Raw genomic sequence first — 21,475 nt, forward strand, 5'->3', positions numbered from 1 at the left:
TGTTACATTTGAGTTTGACACCGTATCAGTTCTTTTAGTGGCTAGTGCTCCTGCTTGTTGTCAGGGGGAATAACATGTAGCTTTGCTACCCTAACAAATGCTAAAAATTTCCAAATGACTCATCCAAGAAACAAGATGTCTTTTTTGCCAATTATTCCAGTGTTCTAGAAAACAGTCCCCTAGGTTTTGCTCTTTTTTCCAGTATTATTGTCCTAACCCCCAATTACAATACATACATTTCCTCAGAAAATACTTAATCTCCCTTTTCATATTTATTATAAAAACCCTGTGCTTCCAATAGAGGCTTTCAATTTGTGGGGCACAAACTTGGTTCAAAGATGTTCACAAAGGAGAACAACAACAAAAAATCCCAGCCTGCTGTCAAGTGTGTTGTCTTACACTCAGGCATAGGCCTTCACTGAAGAGTTATTTTAGAAAGCTTCACTTGGGAAGCAAAAGTTGAAAACCACTAATCTCTGAACTACATTAATTGCAGGCACAGGCTTAGGAGCAGACCATCCCCGCTATTAGAGAAATCGGTTTCCACCAACCATTAAAAAAATGCTTCCCCAGCATCCCCAATGTGAAACCCACTGGGGAATTCCCAACTCCTGATCATATCCCAGAAGACTATCCCAAACATCTCTGATCCCACAGGTCTAAGCATAGTCTTTACTGGAATATCTTAAATAAACCAGGCAATTTCCAAGAGGTTTAGAAGGAACACAGGAGACAGGATTTTTAAAGGAAGTTATTTAACCATTTATCATGTGTTTCCCTGTCATCTCCTGTGCTTTCCCTTCCTATGCAAGGCATAAAACCACAGCAAGTGGCAACTTTTGAAGCACACTTCCTCAATTCTATTACATGTGTGGAACATCGCGTTTCTGTACTCACCTGTGTTAAAAATCCTGAATGAATCCGATATTAGTTTTGTCTTACATGAGTAAATTTTTCCTCTTAGCTACACTTACAAAGAACAGAGAACAGTAATACCCAACACTTAGATCATGCATCCAGTTCAAGTCTCATTATGTGAGGCTCTCTGTAAACATGAGCTTTGGTTGGTACACGTCTCTCTTAGCAAGACAACAATGCACCAAGACACAGAACTAATCAAGCAAGCCATACCTCTTGCTTCATCCTTCAATCTCTGTACAGAAACTAGCAATGATTCCTTGTCATCCAGTTCACTTTCTAAAAATGCATTTCTCTCAATAGCTTGGTTCAGCCTTTGTTCAAAGTCTTCCAATGAAACTATTGTTGCCCTAGAAACAAAATCCAGAATATTAGGTTCTTCAGCTCGGCCAACATAAAAGCGTACTCAAAAACATAATAGAAGAAAAATGTTAGCAGGGTCTACATTCAAGTTAGTCATTTGAAAGCTATGGAAATGCTTCTTAGAAAGGACTAATAAACTCCAAAGAAGCAGGGGAATAAGATGAAAAGAACATGATAGCATCTGGCTCTCAGAGATGTACCAAAGAGCTGGGAAAGAGCCAGTCCAGCACACCCATCTCTATTTTTCCCAAGCCATGCTTGTGCTGGTTTTGGCGGGGACAGAGTTAGTTTTCTTCACAGTAGCTGGTATGGGGCTGTGTTTTGGATCTGTGCTGGAAACAGCGCTGATAACACAGGGATGTTTTGGTTATTGCTGAGCAGTGCTGACGCTGAGTCAAGGCCTTTTCTGCTCTCACCCCCCCACCAGCGAGGAGGCTGGGGGGGCACAAGGAGCTGGGAGGGGACACAGCTGGGACAGCTGCCCCCAGCGATATCCCACACCATATGGCGTCATGGTCAGCATGTGAAGCTGGGGGAAGAGGAAGGAAAGGGGGAACATTCGGAGCAATGGCATTTGTCTTCCCAAGTCACCGCTACGTGTGATGGAGCCCTGCTTTCCTGGCGATGGCTGAGCACCTGCCGGCCGATGAGAAGGAGGGAATGAACTCCTTGTTTTGCTTTGCTTGCATGCATACTTTTGCCTTCCCTGTTAAACTGTCTATCTCGACAAACGGTTTTCTCACTTCTGCTCTTCTGATTCTCTCCCCCATCCCACCAGAAGGGAGTGAGCAAGCGGCTGGGTGGGGCTTAGCTGCCAGCTGGGGTTAAACCACAACAGTGCTCCAAAGCCATGCATTTCATCAGTGCCTTAGCTCAGGTGGTGCCGTGCTCTGCAGAGCTCTGGACAGGCAACAGCTCAGCCAATGCAGAAAGCAGGGCACTGGGATATTACCTAAGATAAAATTCATTCCATGATTTCAGTGGGATAACTCATATGTGTCAAAAGTTATTCATGAGGTTAAGAGCTTTGTGGAAACAGGGCCTCAGCTCTTAGATCTTTTTGCCAGATAGCCAGAGGCTCATTCCTGGTCCCACTGAATCAACGGCAAAATTCCCATTCACCAAAATGGAAGCATGACCTACTCCAAAACTGTGTGTTTCTAACAGCAGCCTGTTCATTTTATGCATTTAGGGACCAAATGTGTCCTTTATATAGTCATTAAGCTGTTATGCAAGGGAAGAAGAGACTCCTTTGGCCTGTTTTATTTCAAAGGGGCTAGGTAAAGCGTTAGCTTCTTACTTCAAAGGGGCTTCGAGCTACAAATATATTCTAAGAGCCACCTAGCTGGTAGTATCAGAAGTAGCACACTGCCCTGGCTTGCTCTAAGCCTGCTTGCACTGCTTGTTTCTCACAGGAACGTGAAGCACTTTGGTCCCTCTGCCTTTCTTGCCGTAACAACGGTACCGGCTGATGGAGGTGAACTCCAAGGGTAAACTGCACTGTTCAAAGAATCAAATGTCTTGGGGTTTGTTTGGGTTTTTTTGAATATGTGTTATTTTCCCTTTTAAGGAATAATAAAGTGATCAATCTGAGTAGCAAAGAAAAGATCTAATGAAAACTTTAAGGGAAGAGGTTTGCAGCCTTCACCTCTTTGCACGTTCCAAGTCATCGTTGGCCTGCTCCAGCTCCCTCACATACTTATGCAGCTGATCTTTAATAGCCCGTGTCTGGCTCAGGTCATCCTCTAACAACGACACTTGCTTGTAACTTTGTGCATACTGGTGCTCCAGTTTCTCCTGAAAGAAACAAGCAGCAAGATAAATATCAGTCGCATACGCTCTCCAAGTCATCAGTAGTAAAATGGGACAAAGAAAGTAACATACTGTAGTCTGCTGATTTGGGATTGCTGGTAATACAGAGCAAAAATTGGAGAGGTGGAAGGAACGCGCTCTGAACATCAGAGCTGGACACAGTATAAAAATCACAAACGCTGCATTGTGCGCAGACATCTCGCCCCGACACAGCTGGCTCCTCAGAGCTGCATCCCTGCATCTGTTCCCAACAGCCTGCGCTGACAGCTGCTCTGAAGCCTCAAACATCTAGGAAGCCAGAGAGAAATCTAACTGCACAGCCTCCCCTGCAGTGCCTCTCCCTTGACAATAGCCACACTGTTACCAGAAATCGCCTGACATCTCCATTAGCAAAAATGAGAGCCACTGAAATCTGTTACAAAACTGGAAGAATTCACTCCCAAACACGCCCTTGCCAGCTCTAAGGGTACAGACAGGGGCTTATGGAAAAACTACTGACCATGTAAAACACATACTGACCTTACAGATATATCTGGGACTGGATACACGAACAAGTAATCCCATAAATTTTACTTCCACTGGGTAAGTTTCCAACCTTTGCCTTCACTAAAATAACCCAAGACTACCAAAAATGATGCTTTTCCAAGATTCCAAAAGAGGCAAGAACTTGTTAACATAGAGGCAACAATTAAAAGTTACCTTCTGCACACGCAGATCCTTATGCAATTCCTGGCTCCACAGATACAGCTGTTACAAATTAATTAAGAGATTCTCTCCAAAAGATGTGCACAAATCACCCATCTTCAGCTTTCTTTAAGGTCTCATAAAACCAAGGAGACCTTCTGGGCAAAAAAACTAGTTTGCAAAGAAAGATGACAACGCAGTGGTCTGACAAAACATGCTTGTGTTGTCCACCCTGTTGCTATGCTGATGCTGCCTGTGTAACTAATAAAGCCTCTACTTGGCAAAGCCTAAAGAATTCAAACAAACGAGCACAAACTCCATGACAAGAGTTTCATGATGTGAACAAGAAAAATTCTGCCAGAAATTGCCCTGGGAAGTTGCTGGCCTTATTTGGAGTGCCTGCCATACTTAAGTCTGGATCTTAAACAGGCAACTCCTTTACTTCATTTGGATATTCAGCGACGAAGCACAGACCAGACAATCTGAAATGATATCCAAGACATATCTGTAAGAAGAGGCAATGCTATTACAGAAAAGACCTACCTTTAATGTCTCCACTTCATACTTCAGTCTTTGGTTATCTGCTTGCAAATCTCTGTTCCTCTGCTCAGCTTGCACTAGCTGTGCCTCCAACTCAGCTTCTAATTCTCTGCTTCCCTCCTGAAATTCAGCCAGCTCTTCACGAGCTTCCTGGAAGCTGTAAGGAGAGGATTTCATCAACTGAAAATCCAGCATCTCCCAAGTTAAAACAAAATCCACAGCTCTTCTAAAATAATAAGCTGAAAAAGCAGGAGCTTTAAAGTACTTAAGTGTCATCCATAGACCTCTAAGGGGAAAAAAGAAAAATGGGGAAACAGAGAAATTGCGTTAAGCTTAGCTATAAAAGGAAATTAATTCTCTTACATCAAAACAAACAGCTACATTAAATGCATGTGTGGATACAAGCCTGTATCAAGGCTGTTTACAGGATTCGTGGGAGTCTGAAAACCACTTTGTACGCAATTAGCTTTCACTGCTCGCAGACTTGATAGAGTCAATGAATTAAGCAAACGTTTAACCTGATTTTGGTCAAAAACTGTAAGAGAGAACAACAGTTTCTGGATCTCTGCACTAACTGGAAATTTAAGGTTCTCGAAAAGCGTGAAGGTTTGAATCTTAAGATTACTGAGCACTTCGGCAGGAAGCCAGCACATACCTACCTTATACCACTGCAAGTTATTAACTACTAGAAGCAGCCACTCTGCATACTTTGCTTATTAGATGTACATCTTTACCATACATAATAGATCAGCTCTTAGCACACAGCAGAGAAAACTAATGAGGCTTTGGGAAACAACATATCCATTGGTGTCTAAGACGGAAGCTTCTGACACCCAAGAACAGCTCAGGGTTCTCCACATGGACAGGCCCCTCCACATGCCCAACACCTCCCCCCAAAAAAACCCCAAACCAAACAAAAAAGCAACTTGCACCTTGGGCTCTTTGGGCTTGAGAGAGGTTTAACTGCCTTCACCTCAATTGCACGTGAGTAACACTGAATGCAAAGAAAGCTTTCCAAAGAAAATAAACTGGGAGCCTCCAACGCTCCCCACTCCAAAAAAAAAACCCGAACAAACCACACCTCAGCCCCACAAGAAGCACAGCATTATTCAAGACAGCAACCTCTCTTGTCGTTTTTGGTACCCGAAAAGCCCTGTGCTCCCTAAAGGATGCAAACCACTGGTACAGGCTAGACTATGAGGTACAACACACTTCACAATAAATTGCAGCAGACACCAAATCAGCCACTTTTCATACCAGTAATCCAACTACAAGAAGCTTGAGGGAACAGTAATGATACAAGGCAAGCCCAAAGGCGCCTTCTTATGATAAAACGTCAAGATACTACTTAAGGCAGCACTTTAATTATACAAAGATGCACATGACCACAAAAGGGCTCTGCTCTTGCTCAAACATGCTCGAAACATAGCCTGGAGTTCACGGCATGGAACACCGTGCGAGAAACACTCGGCTCCCACAAGGCTGGAAATTTTAAAGCTGGTTTTAAAGCTGGAAATGCAGAGATTCTTTCTAAAATATCTAATACCCGTCTTGGTGTAGCCTGGCAGAGAAATAGATTAAACAATGTTCTGGTCATTAAGAACCAAATCCAGCCTGCAAATCTACAACAGTACCTTTGTTTGTACTTCAAGGAAAGCTCTTTCCAATACGCAGTTTCCTCCTTTGGACTTGAAAAAGTCGGGATTTCTTCACTGTCCATGATCAATACGACCTGCAGGATACAAACATAAGAACACACTCAGGATAAACAGACAGGCAGACCATCCCCAAAACTGCTGCTAAGTACTAGGCTTCATCACCACGGCCTTTCTGACAGCAGCATCCAGACTTGGCACCCACAAGCGGGATGTTAACGATCCCAACAAGCGTCATTCAGCACAGAGACCTGCCGCAACAAGCAACGTAATTTTACCCAGCTTCTGGAAATGCTCATGCAGCAGCCTGAAATAAGATCAGAAATTTTGGCTGTATTTTGTACCTGCCACTGAAACAGCAGTTAATGCCACAAGGTCACTCAGGACCACAGTTGATACGGATCTTAAAATTTACAGCTATCACAGTTTCCACTTTTGTTCATAAAATGTTCTTAAAGAGATTTTGCCTCCCGTCACCAACACAGCGATGCACACTACAACTCCTGTTAGAGCTGCAAAAGCATGTAATGAACGAGGACAAACACACCGCTAACACGCTGTGATACGGCGATTAAAATTCAGTTTACTTTTCCTATGTTGAGTCCTAGCTAATTCCTGCTTTCGTGTAAAACGTGCAGGTAACAGAAGTTACCCACATGGTTTTGCTCCCTCTGTCCTCTCAAACAGACACAAGGAAGATCAGCCTCTCTCATAAAATTACACGGTCACGTCATACAACAGCGCTTCCAGCCCGGAGGTGTTCAGAGGACCAGCTTCCCATGCCAAGGCAGGGGGACCACGCTCTCTGGACAAGGACCTCCTTTCTTCAGCTGCCTGGACCACTGGATGCCATCTGCATCGCTGCTCGGCTATTAGCCAGCACAAGAAACGCGACCCAACGTCTAGTTTTTGTACTGCTGCTCAGTCACGGAGCAATACACAGCCCAGGGGGACACAAGACATTTGAGGCCTCGACACACACCAAGTCTCAGAAGCTGACGAAGATGATGTGGTGGTGGTCATGGTCCTGCCATGCCCAGCAGGACCAAGAGAAGTGCTCAGATCGGCCCAGTTCCTGACCACAGCCAGCAGATGCACCACACCGTGTACCATTTCTGAGCTCTCCCCAAGCAATCCTGCGACTCTTTTACGAGTAGGCATCTTTTTTTCTTCCTAAAAGCCAAGACTCAAATTCTGTTATTACCACCCAGAAAAGAATAAGCTGAAACCAACCTCTTCTCTCTTCAAAGCAGAGGCTTTAAACAATGCTTGCATCAAGCTCAATCAATCAGTAATAGCTGACCCAGAAGTCTGACTTTCACACTCTAACAGGCATCAATAGCCAACACTGTCCCTTCAGGCCTAGAATTGTCACGCTAATACGTCCTGCATCTCAGTGACCCACATTTTAGACACCTAAAAGTGGGACAAAACAATCCCATGCTTTCATCAGAGGGCAGACAGGCTCATTTCAGAGACTGGCACTTATCTCACAAATAAGGCGAGGCAGAGCTGGCACATTTATTCTTCAGCTGAGACTGCAGCTGCCACAATCCAAGGGCACAAGATCAAATTTATCCAGAGGGTGCTAAGCACCTCAAAAACACCCCAACTCTCGCACTGTGTTTATTTAACTTTACAGCTTTATTGTAGAAGCAAGTTTGTCATGAATCAGGTCTCCATGCTGCCCGAGAGAACTGATGGTGTCTCCTTTTCTGCACTGCCCTGTACTGAGAAAACAAAACATACATGTGGAGCCATTATAATTCCCCCAGCACATGTATTTTCAGTCCTGCTGTACCTCTTCAGATAAAAATTTCTTCGGGTGTACTTGATTCAGTTGTTGTACCTGTTACCAAGGCAGCTTCATCACAACACAGGGACAAACCATAAGTCCTATGCAAAAGACTGTTTACAGTGGAGCTGGAGCCCATGAATCACCTCTCGAACTGTCGCGGTTTCGCAGCCGGGCGCATTAAGGCCAGCAGACATCTGCTGTGGCTCAGGCATGTGGCAGGCAGCTCCTGAACTGCTATTCAGATCGCCAGGAAGAGGTGAACAGCTCGGTGCGGCTCCCGCTGCGTGCCGTCTGTAACATCAGTCCTGCGCTGATCTCCCTGACACCGCCCCAGTAAAAGCCTTCTGACCTTTCCCTCTAAGGTACTCAGCTCTAAACTGGCACACTCCGAGAGGCTTAGATCAGCAAGAAGCACATTCTCCCCAAAATAAATGAGGCGTAGCACAGAACAGGGTCAGCTCCCACAGCTTCAGAGGAGCTGATCTCAAAAGGTAAACATCCAGGAAGCCAGCCGTCAGCAAAATTCAGGATGTGTTTAGAAAAAAGTTTGTACAAGGAAGCATCTTACATCATTTCCTAGAAGTAGCCGAGATAAGGTACGCCAAGACTCCTTCCCGTCTGCTCGCCCGGGGCACGCCCTGGGGAAGAAACGCCCGAGGAACCCCTGCAAACACAGCACCCTGCGCGGGAAGGGCTGCTGCCACCCGCGACTACTCACGGAGGCACCACCGACCGACGCAGGAGACTTCTTTTTCCCCACTCCCCTGTCAAAAGAACCTTTCCTTTTAGACCTCCAGACCTCCTTTCCTCCAGAGGGAGGAGATTCAGCCCTGGGGTACTTCAGGCCCCTCGGCAGCAACTCTTCCTTCCCAAACCCACCCAGCAGGAGCAAGCTGGCCTTTTCCAAGTCGACCATCCCCTGCCCGCCTCGGTTCAGTAGGTGATAGCTCATGATTACCCACGCCCCGTATCTACCATCGTGCCTAACGCTATCAGCATGGATTTTGATCAGCTAACGGCACTGCATGAACACCTGCATCAGGTGCTAACGCCAGTGTGCAATACTAAGCTCCAAAATCCATATCCCAGTTTTTGTACACAGTTACCACCACTTGTCTTCCCTCGCATGCATGAGGGACGAGAAAGAGATAAGAGCACATATACGCACTCTGCAAACGAGGTGGTTCATGGCCAAAATATTAGTCTGAGAGTTGGGAGATGCAGACAGCTTCCAAACCTGCCACCAGCACACACATGGCCATAAGTAAGTCACTTCACTTCTGCCAACCTTTGCGCATTCCCTCTATTTATGGCGTAGAAACACAGGCCTATCTAAGCACATGCCTGGCAGAAAGCAACTCGTGGGCATTATCAGAACATAACTAGACAATTTTAAACATCTCACGTGTGGGAGAGCGGATGCCCACGGAATACCAAGAGTTTAACAAAAACTGCTTTGCTTCAGCCTGTTGCTGGTTGTCCTGGCTCTGGGCATTATGCGAGGAGCTGAGAACCAGCACGGCAAGTCCTTCCTATTCACGGGCTTCTTTGCATACGTGGCACTTGCAGAATCAAGCCTTTGACAAACAACACTGAGGCTTTCAGGATACAGACAAGACAATGCAGCAGCGTCTTCCAGGGAAAATGAGAGCAGGCTTATGCTGCTGCCCACTCGAAATTCATTACAACACAGCTTAGCATTCACGCAGCGCCCTGGGAAAACTCAGCTACGCGGGCATAACTCCAGGATCCGAAGCAGCTCTCAAACAAGAACTACGTTCAAAACGCGGTGGCTCCTTTCAAGTCTCCCCTTACACAGTCAGCGGGACAGAGCAGCTCTCCACTGTTAACATGGAACAGCTTTTCCACGCTGTGATTGCTCTAAAAAAATGCAGCTTGTAGGTTAAGAACTTCTCTAAATCCAGGGGGTTTTGTACAGGACAAATCTGGTTTCCCACCTCCTTACAAGTGGGATGCTCAGTATCCTCTGGGTATTACAAGAATCAAAGGCTGAATCCAACATGTAGCAAAAGTAACTAAAGTAACATGCAGACAGTATTTTTCAAGTAGCTTCAGGAATCTTATATTCAAGGCCAAACCGAAATCTTTACGGAGCCACCTTTCAGCTAAGTCATGAAAACACAAACACAGCTTGAAGTGTAACACAGGACCTGAAAAAAAGCTTCCCAGGCTTTCCACGTGACGGGAGGCTGCTGCTAGGGTTTGGATCAAATATCAGGTCAAAACACGAAGCCTGAAATACAACACGATGCTTCGACTGTTACCCACCCCTTCCCACAGTCGGGAATCTGCTCCTCCCCGCTCTCAGAGCCAACTCAATTCACTGACGCATCGCGGTAAGGATGAGCTATAGAAGCACGTCCAAAATGGTTTTAAGCACTGCTCGGAGGCAGCTGCAGCTCACCCAGGACGTACCTGCAGCATCTCAAGTGGCTGGATAAACCATTCTTCCCGATTTTAATCGCCCCACATTCTCCCATTTAAAACTAGCTTAAAAATATTTGCCATATAAACTGAATTAATATTATTTAATGTTCATGAACAGGTCGTTTTTCTGCACAGAGGCCATCAGCTTTCTTCCTCACAATCCTGTTTGCCCAATATTTTCAGACACCAAACACGAAGAATTAAGCAAAGCAAGGCTACTCAAGTGCGACAGGACTCCCCCGTCCACACGTTGCTGCCCTGCCACCAAAGGCAATGCAAATGTCCATTGACCTTTGGAATTAAACAAGTAACCACCTAAAATAAGACTTGATAAAGAAATTCTGCCAAGCTCACATCTGGCCTTCAGTTCTCAAGATAACAACCCCTTCTGGCTATCAGAGGCCCCAAAATGGCCAAGCGCCACATAATTGCCGCAGTCATCCCCTTCTCGCAGGGAACGACTCTGCCATCGAGTGCTGGCACCATCCAGAGCCGCCATGATGAGCAGGAAGGGCTGTCAGCAACCATGGCTCCTTCCTCTTCCCGTTTTATGCTGATTCACAGGCAGAAAAGCAGAAGAAATCTTGTTTCCACCATTCTTCACCTTCTCAAACCACGAGAACCAACAGGTAACCCACCCCCCAAGCCCCTGAAGCTCTGGATTTTTTTTCCAAAACCCAATCAGGATTCAAAGCAAAGGAACCTGAGCCCTACAGCCAAAAATCAAAGCAAATTTGCATTGTCTTTCACTTATTAGAATATGGAAAACAAACAAACAAACAAAAGCCATGGATTAGATTTCATCAATCAATTTGTGCTTGTTTATCTCATCCTGAAATAGGAGTTGGAGGTATTTTCACATATGCGTTTTGGAAGGCTGCCTGCTTCCATCGCTGCTTCGGAAAACAAACCTCTGTCTTTTCCTGCAATGCTATTTTTGAACTGAATGTTCTCTGGTGAACCACAACAAATGCCTCCTTGCCTCTTACAACAGCAGCATATGAGCTTTCAGGAAAAAAAGAAAGTCAGAGAGCACAGCATCAGCACAACACTCCTTCCTCTGGCATAATAACAAATCCTGCATTTCCAACTTGGACAGCACAGGAGGCAGAAAATAACCAAATGCTACCCGCAGGAACTTTGTGTCAGGTTCGGACTAAAAGCCTTTAAGATAACCAAGCACCATACAGCGAAGGCTTCTTATCTCAACAGCCTCTCATGGAATCAGCCTTATTAATCAAACAAAACAGGTATGCTTTACACCACATGGTCAAGACTCACACACCCTGTGAGTATATGATACCCAGTGGGGCAAAAGAACCCTTGATGAGTTAGCCAGCACTGGAATGCCAGCCTTGAAACCAGAAGAAAGGTACTGAGGCAAGAAGCCTCTTTTCAGAAATCAAGCTACAACTACCAGAGGCATTAGAATTTAGTATTAAAACACATTTATCCCTTTCATAAACATGGGAAGTTTAAGACATGCGACCTCTATTTCTTCCCAAGTAACGCCACTGAAGCACCTTAAAAAAGAAAAACTGAAGAGGCTGATACTCCTGATGCAGGTTCAGTATCTGCAGAGATGAAGAAAAGGCCCCTGGAGACGTGCATGTCCCAGAACAACCTTGACCTGACCACCAGAATGATTTGCTCCCAGCTACATAGCCGGGAAACCCAGAGGGATGAATCCCCACAGAGCAGAAGGGGATGGAGTAAACAGCAAACTGAGAAGGAAATTAATGCTGTGAAAAGGATATGTTTGTCCCTGCCTCAGTCTCTGCTCTCTGGAAAACCACCTCTTAGGACAGTGGGTGAGATATGATGAGCACCAGGAGCACTGATCCTGACTGCACCACGGAGGCTGACAGCTGGCACAAGCTGCCATGCCCCTGCACCCTCGCCACCTCTGGAGGTTATCCACCCGACTTGCATCTTCCTGAACTCACAGTAGCCTGGTTTCTCTTTAAAACTTGAAAAATTACAGAGGATCCTACCCAGAAGCAATGAATTTATCTGAGAGTTTATGACACACACAGCAAAGAGCTCGCAACAAATGACAGCACACAGGTCCCTTGGGCCTCCCTATTATCTCAGCAATTAATATCATCCCGATGACGACATTCCCTGGAAAGGCGGTGGCCAGAGGGCTAAGATGCTTCTGGACACTGCAGAATGACAAGTGACCAAAAAACTTAAAGGGAAAAGCACTTAGCACAGGTTTCTTCCAAGAGGACTGAATTCTGTTGCTTTTACATCTCTAAAGTTCTACCAGTGCCAGGGAGGGAAAAATGGTTTTGAAAAATACGACCCAAAAGCTAGTCACAGGCCAGCCATCAGCAGAGAGGGCCTTAGGTCTCTTCAGTAAGCACTTAACAAGATGAGAGTTAAAAATAAATCCCCAAACTCTACATTGATCGGGAGAGGGAAGCAGCACAACCTGCTACCGAGCTGTATCGACAGAAGAGCCCTCAAGGGACATGATCATATAAAGAAAAATATGCTTTGATGGGTATGTCTTGTTTTGCCCACGGACGAACGCAGTACAGTAGTGAAAAGACAGCTTGCTTCAACACAGTTTTTGGTAATCTACTCCCAGACATGTCTCCAGAGACAAGACTCCTTGTGGCACGAAGGTCACAGACACCATCAGTCTTTTGTTTTCTCTCCACTTTCTTCTTTTTCTTTCTCTTCTCTCTCCTCCACCAAATGAGGAATTATCTCACATGTCTGCAACCTCTAAAGAGTCAGGAAGGGAAAAAAAAAAAAAAAAAAAAAAAAAAAAAAGAGGGCTTTACCCTGAAGAGAGGGGAAGGAAATTAAATCACTATGCCTCTGAACACATACCTTCACCTCTGTAACTCCCAATGACATGCAGGATCAAATTTTCACGTGTGAACCAAAAGGAGAATGCCTGGGCTCTGCCTCCACGTCTACAACATGAATACACAGCCCAGCCAGGTCTGGGTCTGAAAGCAAGACAGAGGATCTCTTCCAGGGCAGACCTCACACTGTTAATCCAAAAAACACACTACTTACCCCCACCTGCCATATCCTGCACAACCGCAGTTCACTGGTACTATCAACCAGCATGTCTGTGCAGTCACATTGCTGACACACCAAGTTTAAATATAAATAAATAAATATAAAAGCCTCCTAGTCACTTTTCTGCCCCAGGACAGCTCCTTCCTCTTACAGTTACTAATACCTCTAACAAAACACTGACCTTGACAAGGCCACCTACCCTCTGCAGTGCCCAGGAATTGTTTCTGGAAAAAGAAAAAAAGAAAAAAAAAAAAAGAAAAAAAATTTGCTTCAATATCCAAAGAACTCTTCTACTGTGGTTTCACATACTTAACCACCTCCCAGGGCAATAAACGCCACAGGCCCCCAAAAGTGCCCTCTGCCTCTCTGCACTCATGACCAAATCAAGACAGTTTCCAAGGGAAGAGAGAAGCCCTGAGTCACCGAACACTCCCAGCACAAACTGGTCAAGAGCGATGAAGCTGAGCTGCGGGTGGGTGAGGACAGCTCTCCTCCTCCCTCGGAAGGAGGGAGAGATGCGTTAATGAGAAGTCACTTAACTGGAAGTCTAACTCTAGTAATGTATTTCCTCTCGTGTCGGATGTGTTCATCCTTTACGGCATGTCTGCTGCAATTCGGGTCAGACTCATCAAACTGGGAGTACGAGGCAGGGACTGTTCGAGTTTGGTCATGTTCATACGAAATACAGCAGGACTCACTAAGCTGAGAGGGAGGCGATAAAAACCTCAGACAAAAAGCCGCACAGAATTACTGAAAAATATTCAATAGAGGTGTACCCTAGGCATCTGATCTACCAAGTATTTTATGAGAACGGAGGCAAATCATATGTCCAGTTCCCCGTCTGTGACTGGGGACGGATGACAGAAAAATAAACATTCTGGGACAAAGCCACCTACCAAGGAGGCGCAGTGCCTGTAACGGGAGCAGCCGGGCTCCCCGATAACAGCCAGGAACGTCACCGAACTTACCCGGGCGCGTTTCTGCACACGCACACGGTAAAGTCCCTTTGCATTCGGATATCGCTCTGAGGAAGGAGTGAAGTCAACAGCAATTCGCCACCATCCAAGCCACCCCGGCTGCCCCCCTCCCTGGGGCGGCGCGGGGATGTACAGGAGCACAGCCCACCACGGTTAAGCAGAGGGCAAGGAGGCGAAGCGTCCTCTCCACCCGAGGGGACTGCCAGGGCCCCGGGGAAGGCGAGCCTGGGGGTGAGCCACCCCGCCTTGCAGACCAGGGGGCAGCCAGGAATAGCTCAGCAGCTGGACGGGCTCCGTAGCTTGGGCAGTTTTGGCTTAACCCATCCCAATTCTGCAATTTCAGCCCGACCCTTGCCACAGCCAGCGGCGCTGGGCTGCCAGAGCCGCCCCAGCCCCCCTCCCTCCCCGCCAGGCACCCTGACCCGGGCTCGCCACAACCCGGCGCGTTCGCAGGCCGGCGTCCGTCTCCGAGGCGCGACGAGGGGAAGCGAGACGCGATGGTGCGATAAGAAAACGCCTCTCCTCCCTGCGGGCCCGCCGACGGCAGGCGCCCGCAGCCCCGGCGCCGCCAGCACCCCGGGAGAGCGGCAGCTCGGGGCCCCAAAGCCGGGAGTTTTCAGGCAAACCCGCGGGAAGGCGCTCCCAGACCAGCCGCGGCTCCTTCCGTCACGCTCGGCTGAAAATACCTTTAAAAAGGGCTTTTCCGCGCAGGCCGCTGTGCCGGGCGGCCCTCCCCGCAGGCGGCGACGGAGGGGGGCACCCGGCTCGCGCAGGGCGGTGGCCGGGCGGGCAGGGCCGAGCCGGGCCGGGCAGTGACAGGCACTCGTTTCCTCCAATGGGAGGCGGCGGGGCTGCGCCGCCAGCCAACAGCGGGCGGGGAAGGGCGGGACTTGCCCCGTTGTCAGTTTGCAGCCAATCGGCGGAGCGGTGCGGGGCCCGCAGCCCCCGGCACCGTGAGGGGAACCCCCCCCGCCCCCCGCCGCGGCCGCGTCCCCCTGCCGTCCTCCCCGCGCCTCCCCCGCCGGGATCCCCGGCCCCCGCCGCCACTCACCGGGGCGCATCCCCTGTCACAGCCGCAGCATCGCCCGCCGGCACCGGCTCTCCCTCATCCGGGTACTCCGGGGGGGCGGGGCCGCGCCCGTGATGCAACGGCAGGGCGGGGAGCGGGGACATGGCGTCACGCAAGCGGCGGGGCGAGGGGTGGGGCCTCCCCGGGCCGCCTCCACGTGGGGCGGGGGTCCCGGCCCCGGCCCCGGCCCCGGCCCCGGCCGGGAAGCGCCGCCGTCCCGCCGGCACCCTGCCCCAGCGCGGCGTGCGGGTCCCCCGGCTGCTCGCCCCCGTCCCGCTGGCCGCCCCCGGGCACAGCCCGCCGCCCGTCCCGCCCTTCTCCCTTCCTACCGCATTTGGGAGCTGCCCCCTCCCTGTCCCCCGCTGCCCCCGGGAGGGGCAGGCCCAGGCACCGGCACCGCAGACCCGGGGCCCTGAAGATCCACCCCTGAAGGCGAGCGGGGCAGCGGGCAGGCACCCCAGCCCGGCCCCGGCCGCCGAGCTGCCCTCCGTTCTCGCCCCCGCCCTTGCAGCCGCTCCCTTGCTCCCTGCGCGGCTTTTCTGTCCCAAAACAGCCCGTGGAGCAGGGACACCCGCTGTGGGGAGACGCTTTTTGAACCCCCCGGGGACCCCACTGGCCCCCAGCCAGGCTTAGGGCAGCCCGTGGCCTCCGAGACCATCCTTGTCCATCCTGGCCCTGCTATTCCCAGCTTTCCCAGCACAGCATTTCCCTTCTGGCGGGTGGCCTCGCATCGCTGCCCTCGTCCCCTCCGCACATGCCTGGGCAGGGGAGGGCAGGCTGCCTCCGTGGTGCCTCCTGGACGGGGCCTGCCCGCAGCCGGCCGCCCGGCTGCCTCGTGCTGACCTGATACTTAAGCTTCGTTTGCATGCTTTAATTTCCTGCCCTCTGTAATTAGCTGGCCGGTCTGTCATTAGCGGCAGGCCGTGCTGTTGGGATGCCCTCATGCTTCTCTTGCTGTGGGTTGACGTTGCCGGCAGCGTGGCGCGGTGGTGGCCGAAACTGCGGCCGTGCCGGCTGCTCTCGTCGGGACAGCCTGTGTCCTCCGTGGGCACGGTGCCACCAAGGCCACCTCTGTCCCCGCATCTGTCCCCACAGCCTCTCCTCTGCCATGTCCCGTCCCTCCATACGTGGGGTTATCCAGGGCTGATGCTTGGGTGCTTTTCCACCTTTCCCTGCAGCGGATGGGACGGGTCGTTGCGGACACCCTGAGGATGGAGAGCCCACGCCGCTCCCTCCCCAGCCGGGCATCCAGCCAGTGCTGTGGGTGTCCCCCGATGCCTGCGCAGGACTTTCCAGGTCACCCTGCGTGACGTGGGTATTACACAAGGCCACAAATGCTGCTCAGCTGCGTCAGCGCTGAGCCTGGGACGTGCAGCAGAGCGCGGCTCTGAGCCACACACTGCACCTGAATTAGAGGCTGCAAGAGGTGGGGAAGCCACAGCGTCCTGTGAGAAGTCATTCTGGTGGCAAGTTGCCCTTGGAGCTGTCTCATCCCTCTTGGAAACAGAGCCTTTTCCCAGTGCATATTTGTGCACCTTCCACTGTATCCCCTGTGCCTGGCCGCACCCGGCTGACGCAGGTGATGTTCACAGCCCTGGTCCACCCCATCCACCTCCCACCTTCTCACTTCAGCTGACCTCCTTCTTGGCTCTCTGAAACCCTCTCTGGAGGGCAGAGCAGGAGATTGAGGCAGCTGTGCAGAAGCTGGAGGCCTGGCTGGGAGAACATCTCCTTTCCCAGCATCCAGCGCTGTGGTGCTCTGAGCTGGGAGCAGCCAGAGCTGGCGGTGCTGAGTGTGCACAGCCCAGCTCTGGTCAGGGGCCCACCAATATGCTCTGGAGCAGGCTGGGTACCCAGCACACTCTGAAGCAGGTCAGATGCTCATCCTTGGGCTCTGGAGCAGGCTGGGTGCCCACCATCGCGCTCTGGAGCAGGCTGGGTGCCTGATTTTCTCACTGCGCTTCAGAAGCCAAGAGCAAACGCCATGCACCGCTTGCATCGTGCATCCCACATGGTTCTGGTGCATTTTTTCCCTCACTCTACAGAGGGGCCCCACAAGGGGACGAAGGTGCAGTACAGTCGTCTGCAAGGATACGAGCTGAGCTCTCGCTGAGGACCTGCGGCGGTGTGAGGGCTCTCTGTACGTCTGTCCGCACCTCTGGACATCTGTCTGCGGTAGGCAGGGGTCAGTGCCACTCCTGGCTCCGGTCTGCGCACCAGTACCCAGGCTGCTTGGGGGTGCCTCGCTGGGCTGGATAACCCAAGCGTGGATCTGCAACCTTGCTACAGTCGTGACAGAGATCGCAACTTGCGAGGCCGCTGGAAAGGACTGCGGGCTGGGGCGGGGGTGTCTTCTTTATAAAAGTGCCAAGGGAATATCTATGCGATGCTAAATGAATTTCCCCAGGGGCATCTGTGGAGTGGCACAGCCCTGGTCTCTTTTCTCTCCAGTGGGATCCTTTAAACCCCAACCTGAGCTCCCCGATCCCTCTTTCCTGGGCTGGGTGCTTAGGTTAATGAAATACCCTTTGCCTCTCTCTACGTCTGGTGGCACCGCTGTCCCAGCCAGCTGCTCACACCAGCTCAGCATCTCTAGGACCAAGGATGGATGCCACCAGCTCCATCAAAGCTGCCTTTACCAACCACCTGTGTCCCAGCCTGGCGAGGCTTTGCCTCAGGCGACAAAGGCGTAGCACTGGCGGAGGCTGTATTTCCCAAGAGGTCTGGTGTGCCTGCCTGGTTAACACTGATTTTTAAGTCAATGTTTGCTTTGAGGTCGCTCCCGGCTGCACCCCATTGTAAGCCAGAGCTGTTCCCATGCATTCGCCGAGGGGCTCAGCGCTTCCAGCCGCACAAAGGAGCAGTCACTTAGCATTAGCGGCCGCACAATGCCGCCGTGTCTCCCGCTGGCCGAGCCATGTCTGTGTTTCGCCAGCAAAAGCCCCTCCGCTGAAAAGCTGGGAAGAGACAAGGCAACCGTAATGGATTCGAGCGAAGGGGGGGTCTCTCACGGGGGCGGGGGGACCCGGCGTGGGCAGGAGCCGGGGCTGTCCCACGGTCCAGGCGTGGGGCTGCCGGAGGTCGTTTCGGCATGGAGAGAGCGGGGGGACACGGGGGCGGGATGGGTTATATATTTGCAAGGGCTGTGCCATGGCGCAGGGAGACCCGTGGGGGGGACAGCCCCAAAGGGTGGGGTACAGGGTGGGCGTGGGCCCCTGGGGGATCGGTTATGGGCTGGGAATTATTGGCCCAGACGTGGGGCCCCACAACGTGCGGGTAGTCCTGGGCATCCCTTGGGGAGATGCTGGCGGAGGTGCAAGAGGGAGAAATCGCCACTGGGACAGTTTTTTTGAGAGGGACAGGGATTTTCTCACTAAGCCCTGCCTTGGAGGGGTGTCTTGCTGACTCCAGGAGCATCCAGGCTGGGGGGACGGAGCTGGGAGCAGCCCAGCCAAAGAGGGGACACATTCCCAGTGGGACACATGGGGCTGCTGGTATCTCCCCTGATGTCTCCCCAACTCCAGCAGCACTAAGCCTATCTGCCCGTACGCCTTAACCAGCTGAAGCAGCTGGGGGAGAGCTGGATGCTGCGCGGCGAAGGATTTGCTTGTCAGCAAGGCAAAGCAGTGCCTGAGCTGCCGCGGCCATGGCGGGGGGGACCTGGCAGGGCGCCAGGGCCGGCAGCAGCCCTCAGGACCAGCAGCTGTAGGAGAAAGGAGGCTTTGGGTGAAGGAGAAGCTGGGATGGAGTGGGAGACAGCCTGGGGAGCTGGGCACTGGTCTGTGCTGGGTGGCAGCATCCAGATCTGCCTGTGGCTCTGGAGCTGTGAGCATTGCCCATGGGACGTCGTCTGAGAACTGCCAACTCATTGCACCTCAGGAGCTTTGTGGGGCTTGAACTGGCTGAGCCTGGTCACTGCTGGGCTTGGGAAAGGTGACCCCAGGCCTTCAGCCTTCTGCCTCGCACAGGTCCCGCTGAGGACCCCATGTCACAAGTCTGCCGGCCTCAGTGCTGGCAAGTGCTGGGGTGTATCAGATCTCTGCCCAGACTGATGTTTGCCTCCAAAGAGCCATGATCTTGTACCCCCACCCCGCTGCCTCCTTCCCTGGCTGGCGTTTGGGGCAGGACCTGCCATCTGCACGCAAGATTTGCTGCTCACACCTACCCATGGTCCCCATCCAAGTGCTACAATGACAACAGCAGCGGCAATATTTCATCCTTGTAACCCAACGGGCTGAATCATGGCTGTGTGGAGCCCTCGAGATGCGGCTTCTGTGAGCTCTGTGTGCCCCCAGCAAGGGCATGGGGAGGGATGGGACTGGGGGGGATGCAGGGAGGGATGGGGCTGGAGGAGATGTAAGGAGGTGTGGGACTGGGATGGGGAGGGTGTAGGGCTGGGGCGGGGAGAGATACGGGAGGCTGTGCAGGGAAGGATGGGGCTGGGAGAGGTATAGGGAAAGATGGGGCTGGTAGGGATGTGGGGTGGATTGGAACTGGGAGGGATCTGGGGAGAGATGAGACTGGGGGGAGACAGGACTGAGGGTGATGCAGGGAGTGCAGGGCTGTGGCAGGGCAATGCTGTGGGAAGTGTCCGGAGAGGCGAGGGTCTAGGAGGGCTTTGGGGAGTGGGGGTCCATAGGCAACAGCTCTGGGGGGACGTGGCAGAGCCATGGCTCTGGGAGGGGACGACTGGCCCTGGCAGAGCCCCTCAGTGCTCCCTGCCCAGCCCCCTCGCCGAGGCTTTGCAGACAGGGACACCCCAAGGCTCTGCCCTGGGGCAGGGGCCCCGATGGCTCCGTGATGGCGTGTCCCCCAGCCGCTGGCACTGCCGGTAGCAGGGCTGGCTGAGTCTCAGCTTGCCCGGCACGCGCCATGTCCCGGCAGCCTGCCCGGGATGATGCAACAGCCAGGAAAGCAAAGCCACTCGGTGCCACGCCGCCGCTCTGCGGCATGGCCGGGGGGACTCTGCTCCCCAGGATTAAGCAGGTCTGGATGAAGCCGAGTGCAGTGTACGGCCACGGCTCCTGCCCTTGCAACGCCTGCAGCAGCCCGGGGCTGATTTTCAGGGAGGGAGGAGGTTGGGGGCTGACCACTGGCCATGTGTCACCGATACCCAGCGCCCTCCTGGGACGTACCCAGACGGCCCAGCGGGATTGCTACCCAGACAGCCCAGGGAAAGGCAGGTCAGGTAAAAGCTTCAGGACGAGGAGCTTCATTAGGGCAGCGGCTGCCACCAGCCGGCAGCCAGATCCCATGGCTCGCCAGGGGATGAAGGACTCCCATCCTCTGCGGGTCAGCCCGGGGCGAGAACTCAGTGCGGGGGCCACGCTGCCTGGCCAGAGGGCTGGCCAGATCCAGGGCCAGGGGAAGGGCTGACTCTTAACAGCATATTTCTTCTAGCATGAAGGCAGCAAAAACCTCTGTTGTATTCAACAACGGGTTCACTTCATTTATTCTCCCTTTATCCTGCACCCAAAGTCCCCCTCTGAGCTGGCTGTATCCACCCATACAGAGACTTTTTTTTATAAATGTAGCTATTTTTATTGACTAATCTGAGTGCAGACTTCAGCGCCTGGGCAATATTTGCCAAATCGCTTCCTTCAACAGAGTTTGCCAGTGATTCCTAAAAATACTAGTTTGCAGCTCAGCTTGCCTGTCAAAAGCAGAGCCACCCTGAAACGCTGATTTTCTTGATTATTGCTCAGCTGCTCATGAGGTGCAGGGACCTTAGGGACCCTGGGTCTGCTTGTGCCCATTTTCCTGGGAGTCCCTAACGATGGACGTGGAGGGCCCAGGAGATGTGGAAAACTGCTGTGACAGCAGCCACGGCCCCGATGCCGGCTCGGGAGCCTGTCACTGCGCTGGACCCATCATCCCTCCAGGACAGAAGGGGACACTCAGGCACCACACGCCCTGTCCCCCGTGGGACACTGTGGGTTGAGGGGTTTTCAGGACCCTTTTTTTTCCATCTGACCCCAGCTGGAAGGGAAGGCTGGGGTTATCCTTCCCTTATTTTGACTATGGGGACTGCAGACCCCAGACGATGGCGGGACGGGGAGGACAGCCCTCCTGCCTCGTGCCAGCATGTCTGGGCACTTTGTGCCGAGCATCCTCCTCTCCATAACCCACTTGGGTTTCTCTGGTCGGTGGCCCACCGAGCGGTCCTGGG

At 51.8% G+C, this 21,475-nt stretch overlaps 1 protein-coding gene across 7 annotated transcripts in view; it reads right to left on the reverse strand.

Annotated features, from left to right (window-relative positions):
* NDEL1 (nudE neurodevelopment protein 1 like 1) overlaps window positions 1-15,428 on the reverse strand; it is a 29,991-nt gene extending 14,563 nt beyond the window's left edge. For 3 of the 7 annotated variants that reach the window (XM_087751309.1, XM_009463275.2, XM_087751308.1), the window contains exons 1-4: window positions 5,952-6,049; window positions 4,321-4,474; window positions 2,930-3,078; window positions 1,132-1,268 (exon numbers count right to left, since the gene is read on the reverse strand). In XM_087751309.1, coding sequence (XP_087607435.1) covers window positions 1,132-1,268; window positions 2,930-3,078; window positions 4,321-4,474; window positions 5,952-6,037 — 526 coding nt within the window. In that variant the 5' untranslated portion in view covers window positions 6,038-6,049. Of the gene's footprint in view, window positions 1-1,131; window positions 1,269-2,929; window positions 3,079-4,320; window positions 4,475-5,951; window positions 6,050-14,228; window positions 14,250-14,659; window positions 14,889-14,923; window positions 15,042-15,288 lie in introns of those variants that run through there. The other 4 variants (XM_087751311.1, XM_087751310.1, XM_087751313.1 and 1 more) reach the window with 4 other exon arrangements.
* Window positions 15,429-21,475: the final 6,047 nt, after the last annotated feature.

The sequence above is a fragment of the Nipponia nippon genome, unplaced genomic scaffold (genome assembly GCF_047370975.1).
Source record: "Nipponia nippon isolate SJK-2023a ecotype South Korea unplaced genomic scaffold, ASM4737097v1 scaffold_14, whole genome shotgun sequence".
Lineage (NCBI taxonomy): Eukaryota > Metazoa > Chordata > Aves > Pelecaniformes > Threskiornithidae > Nipponia > Nipponia nippon.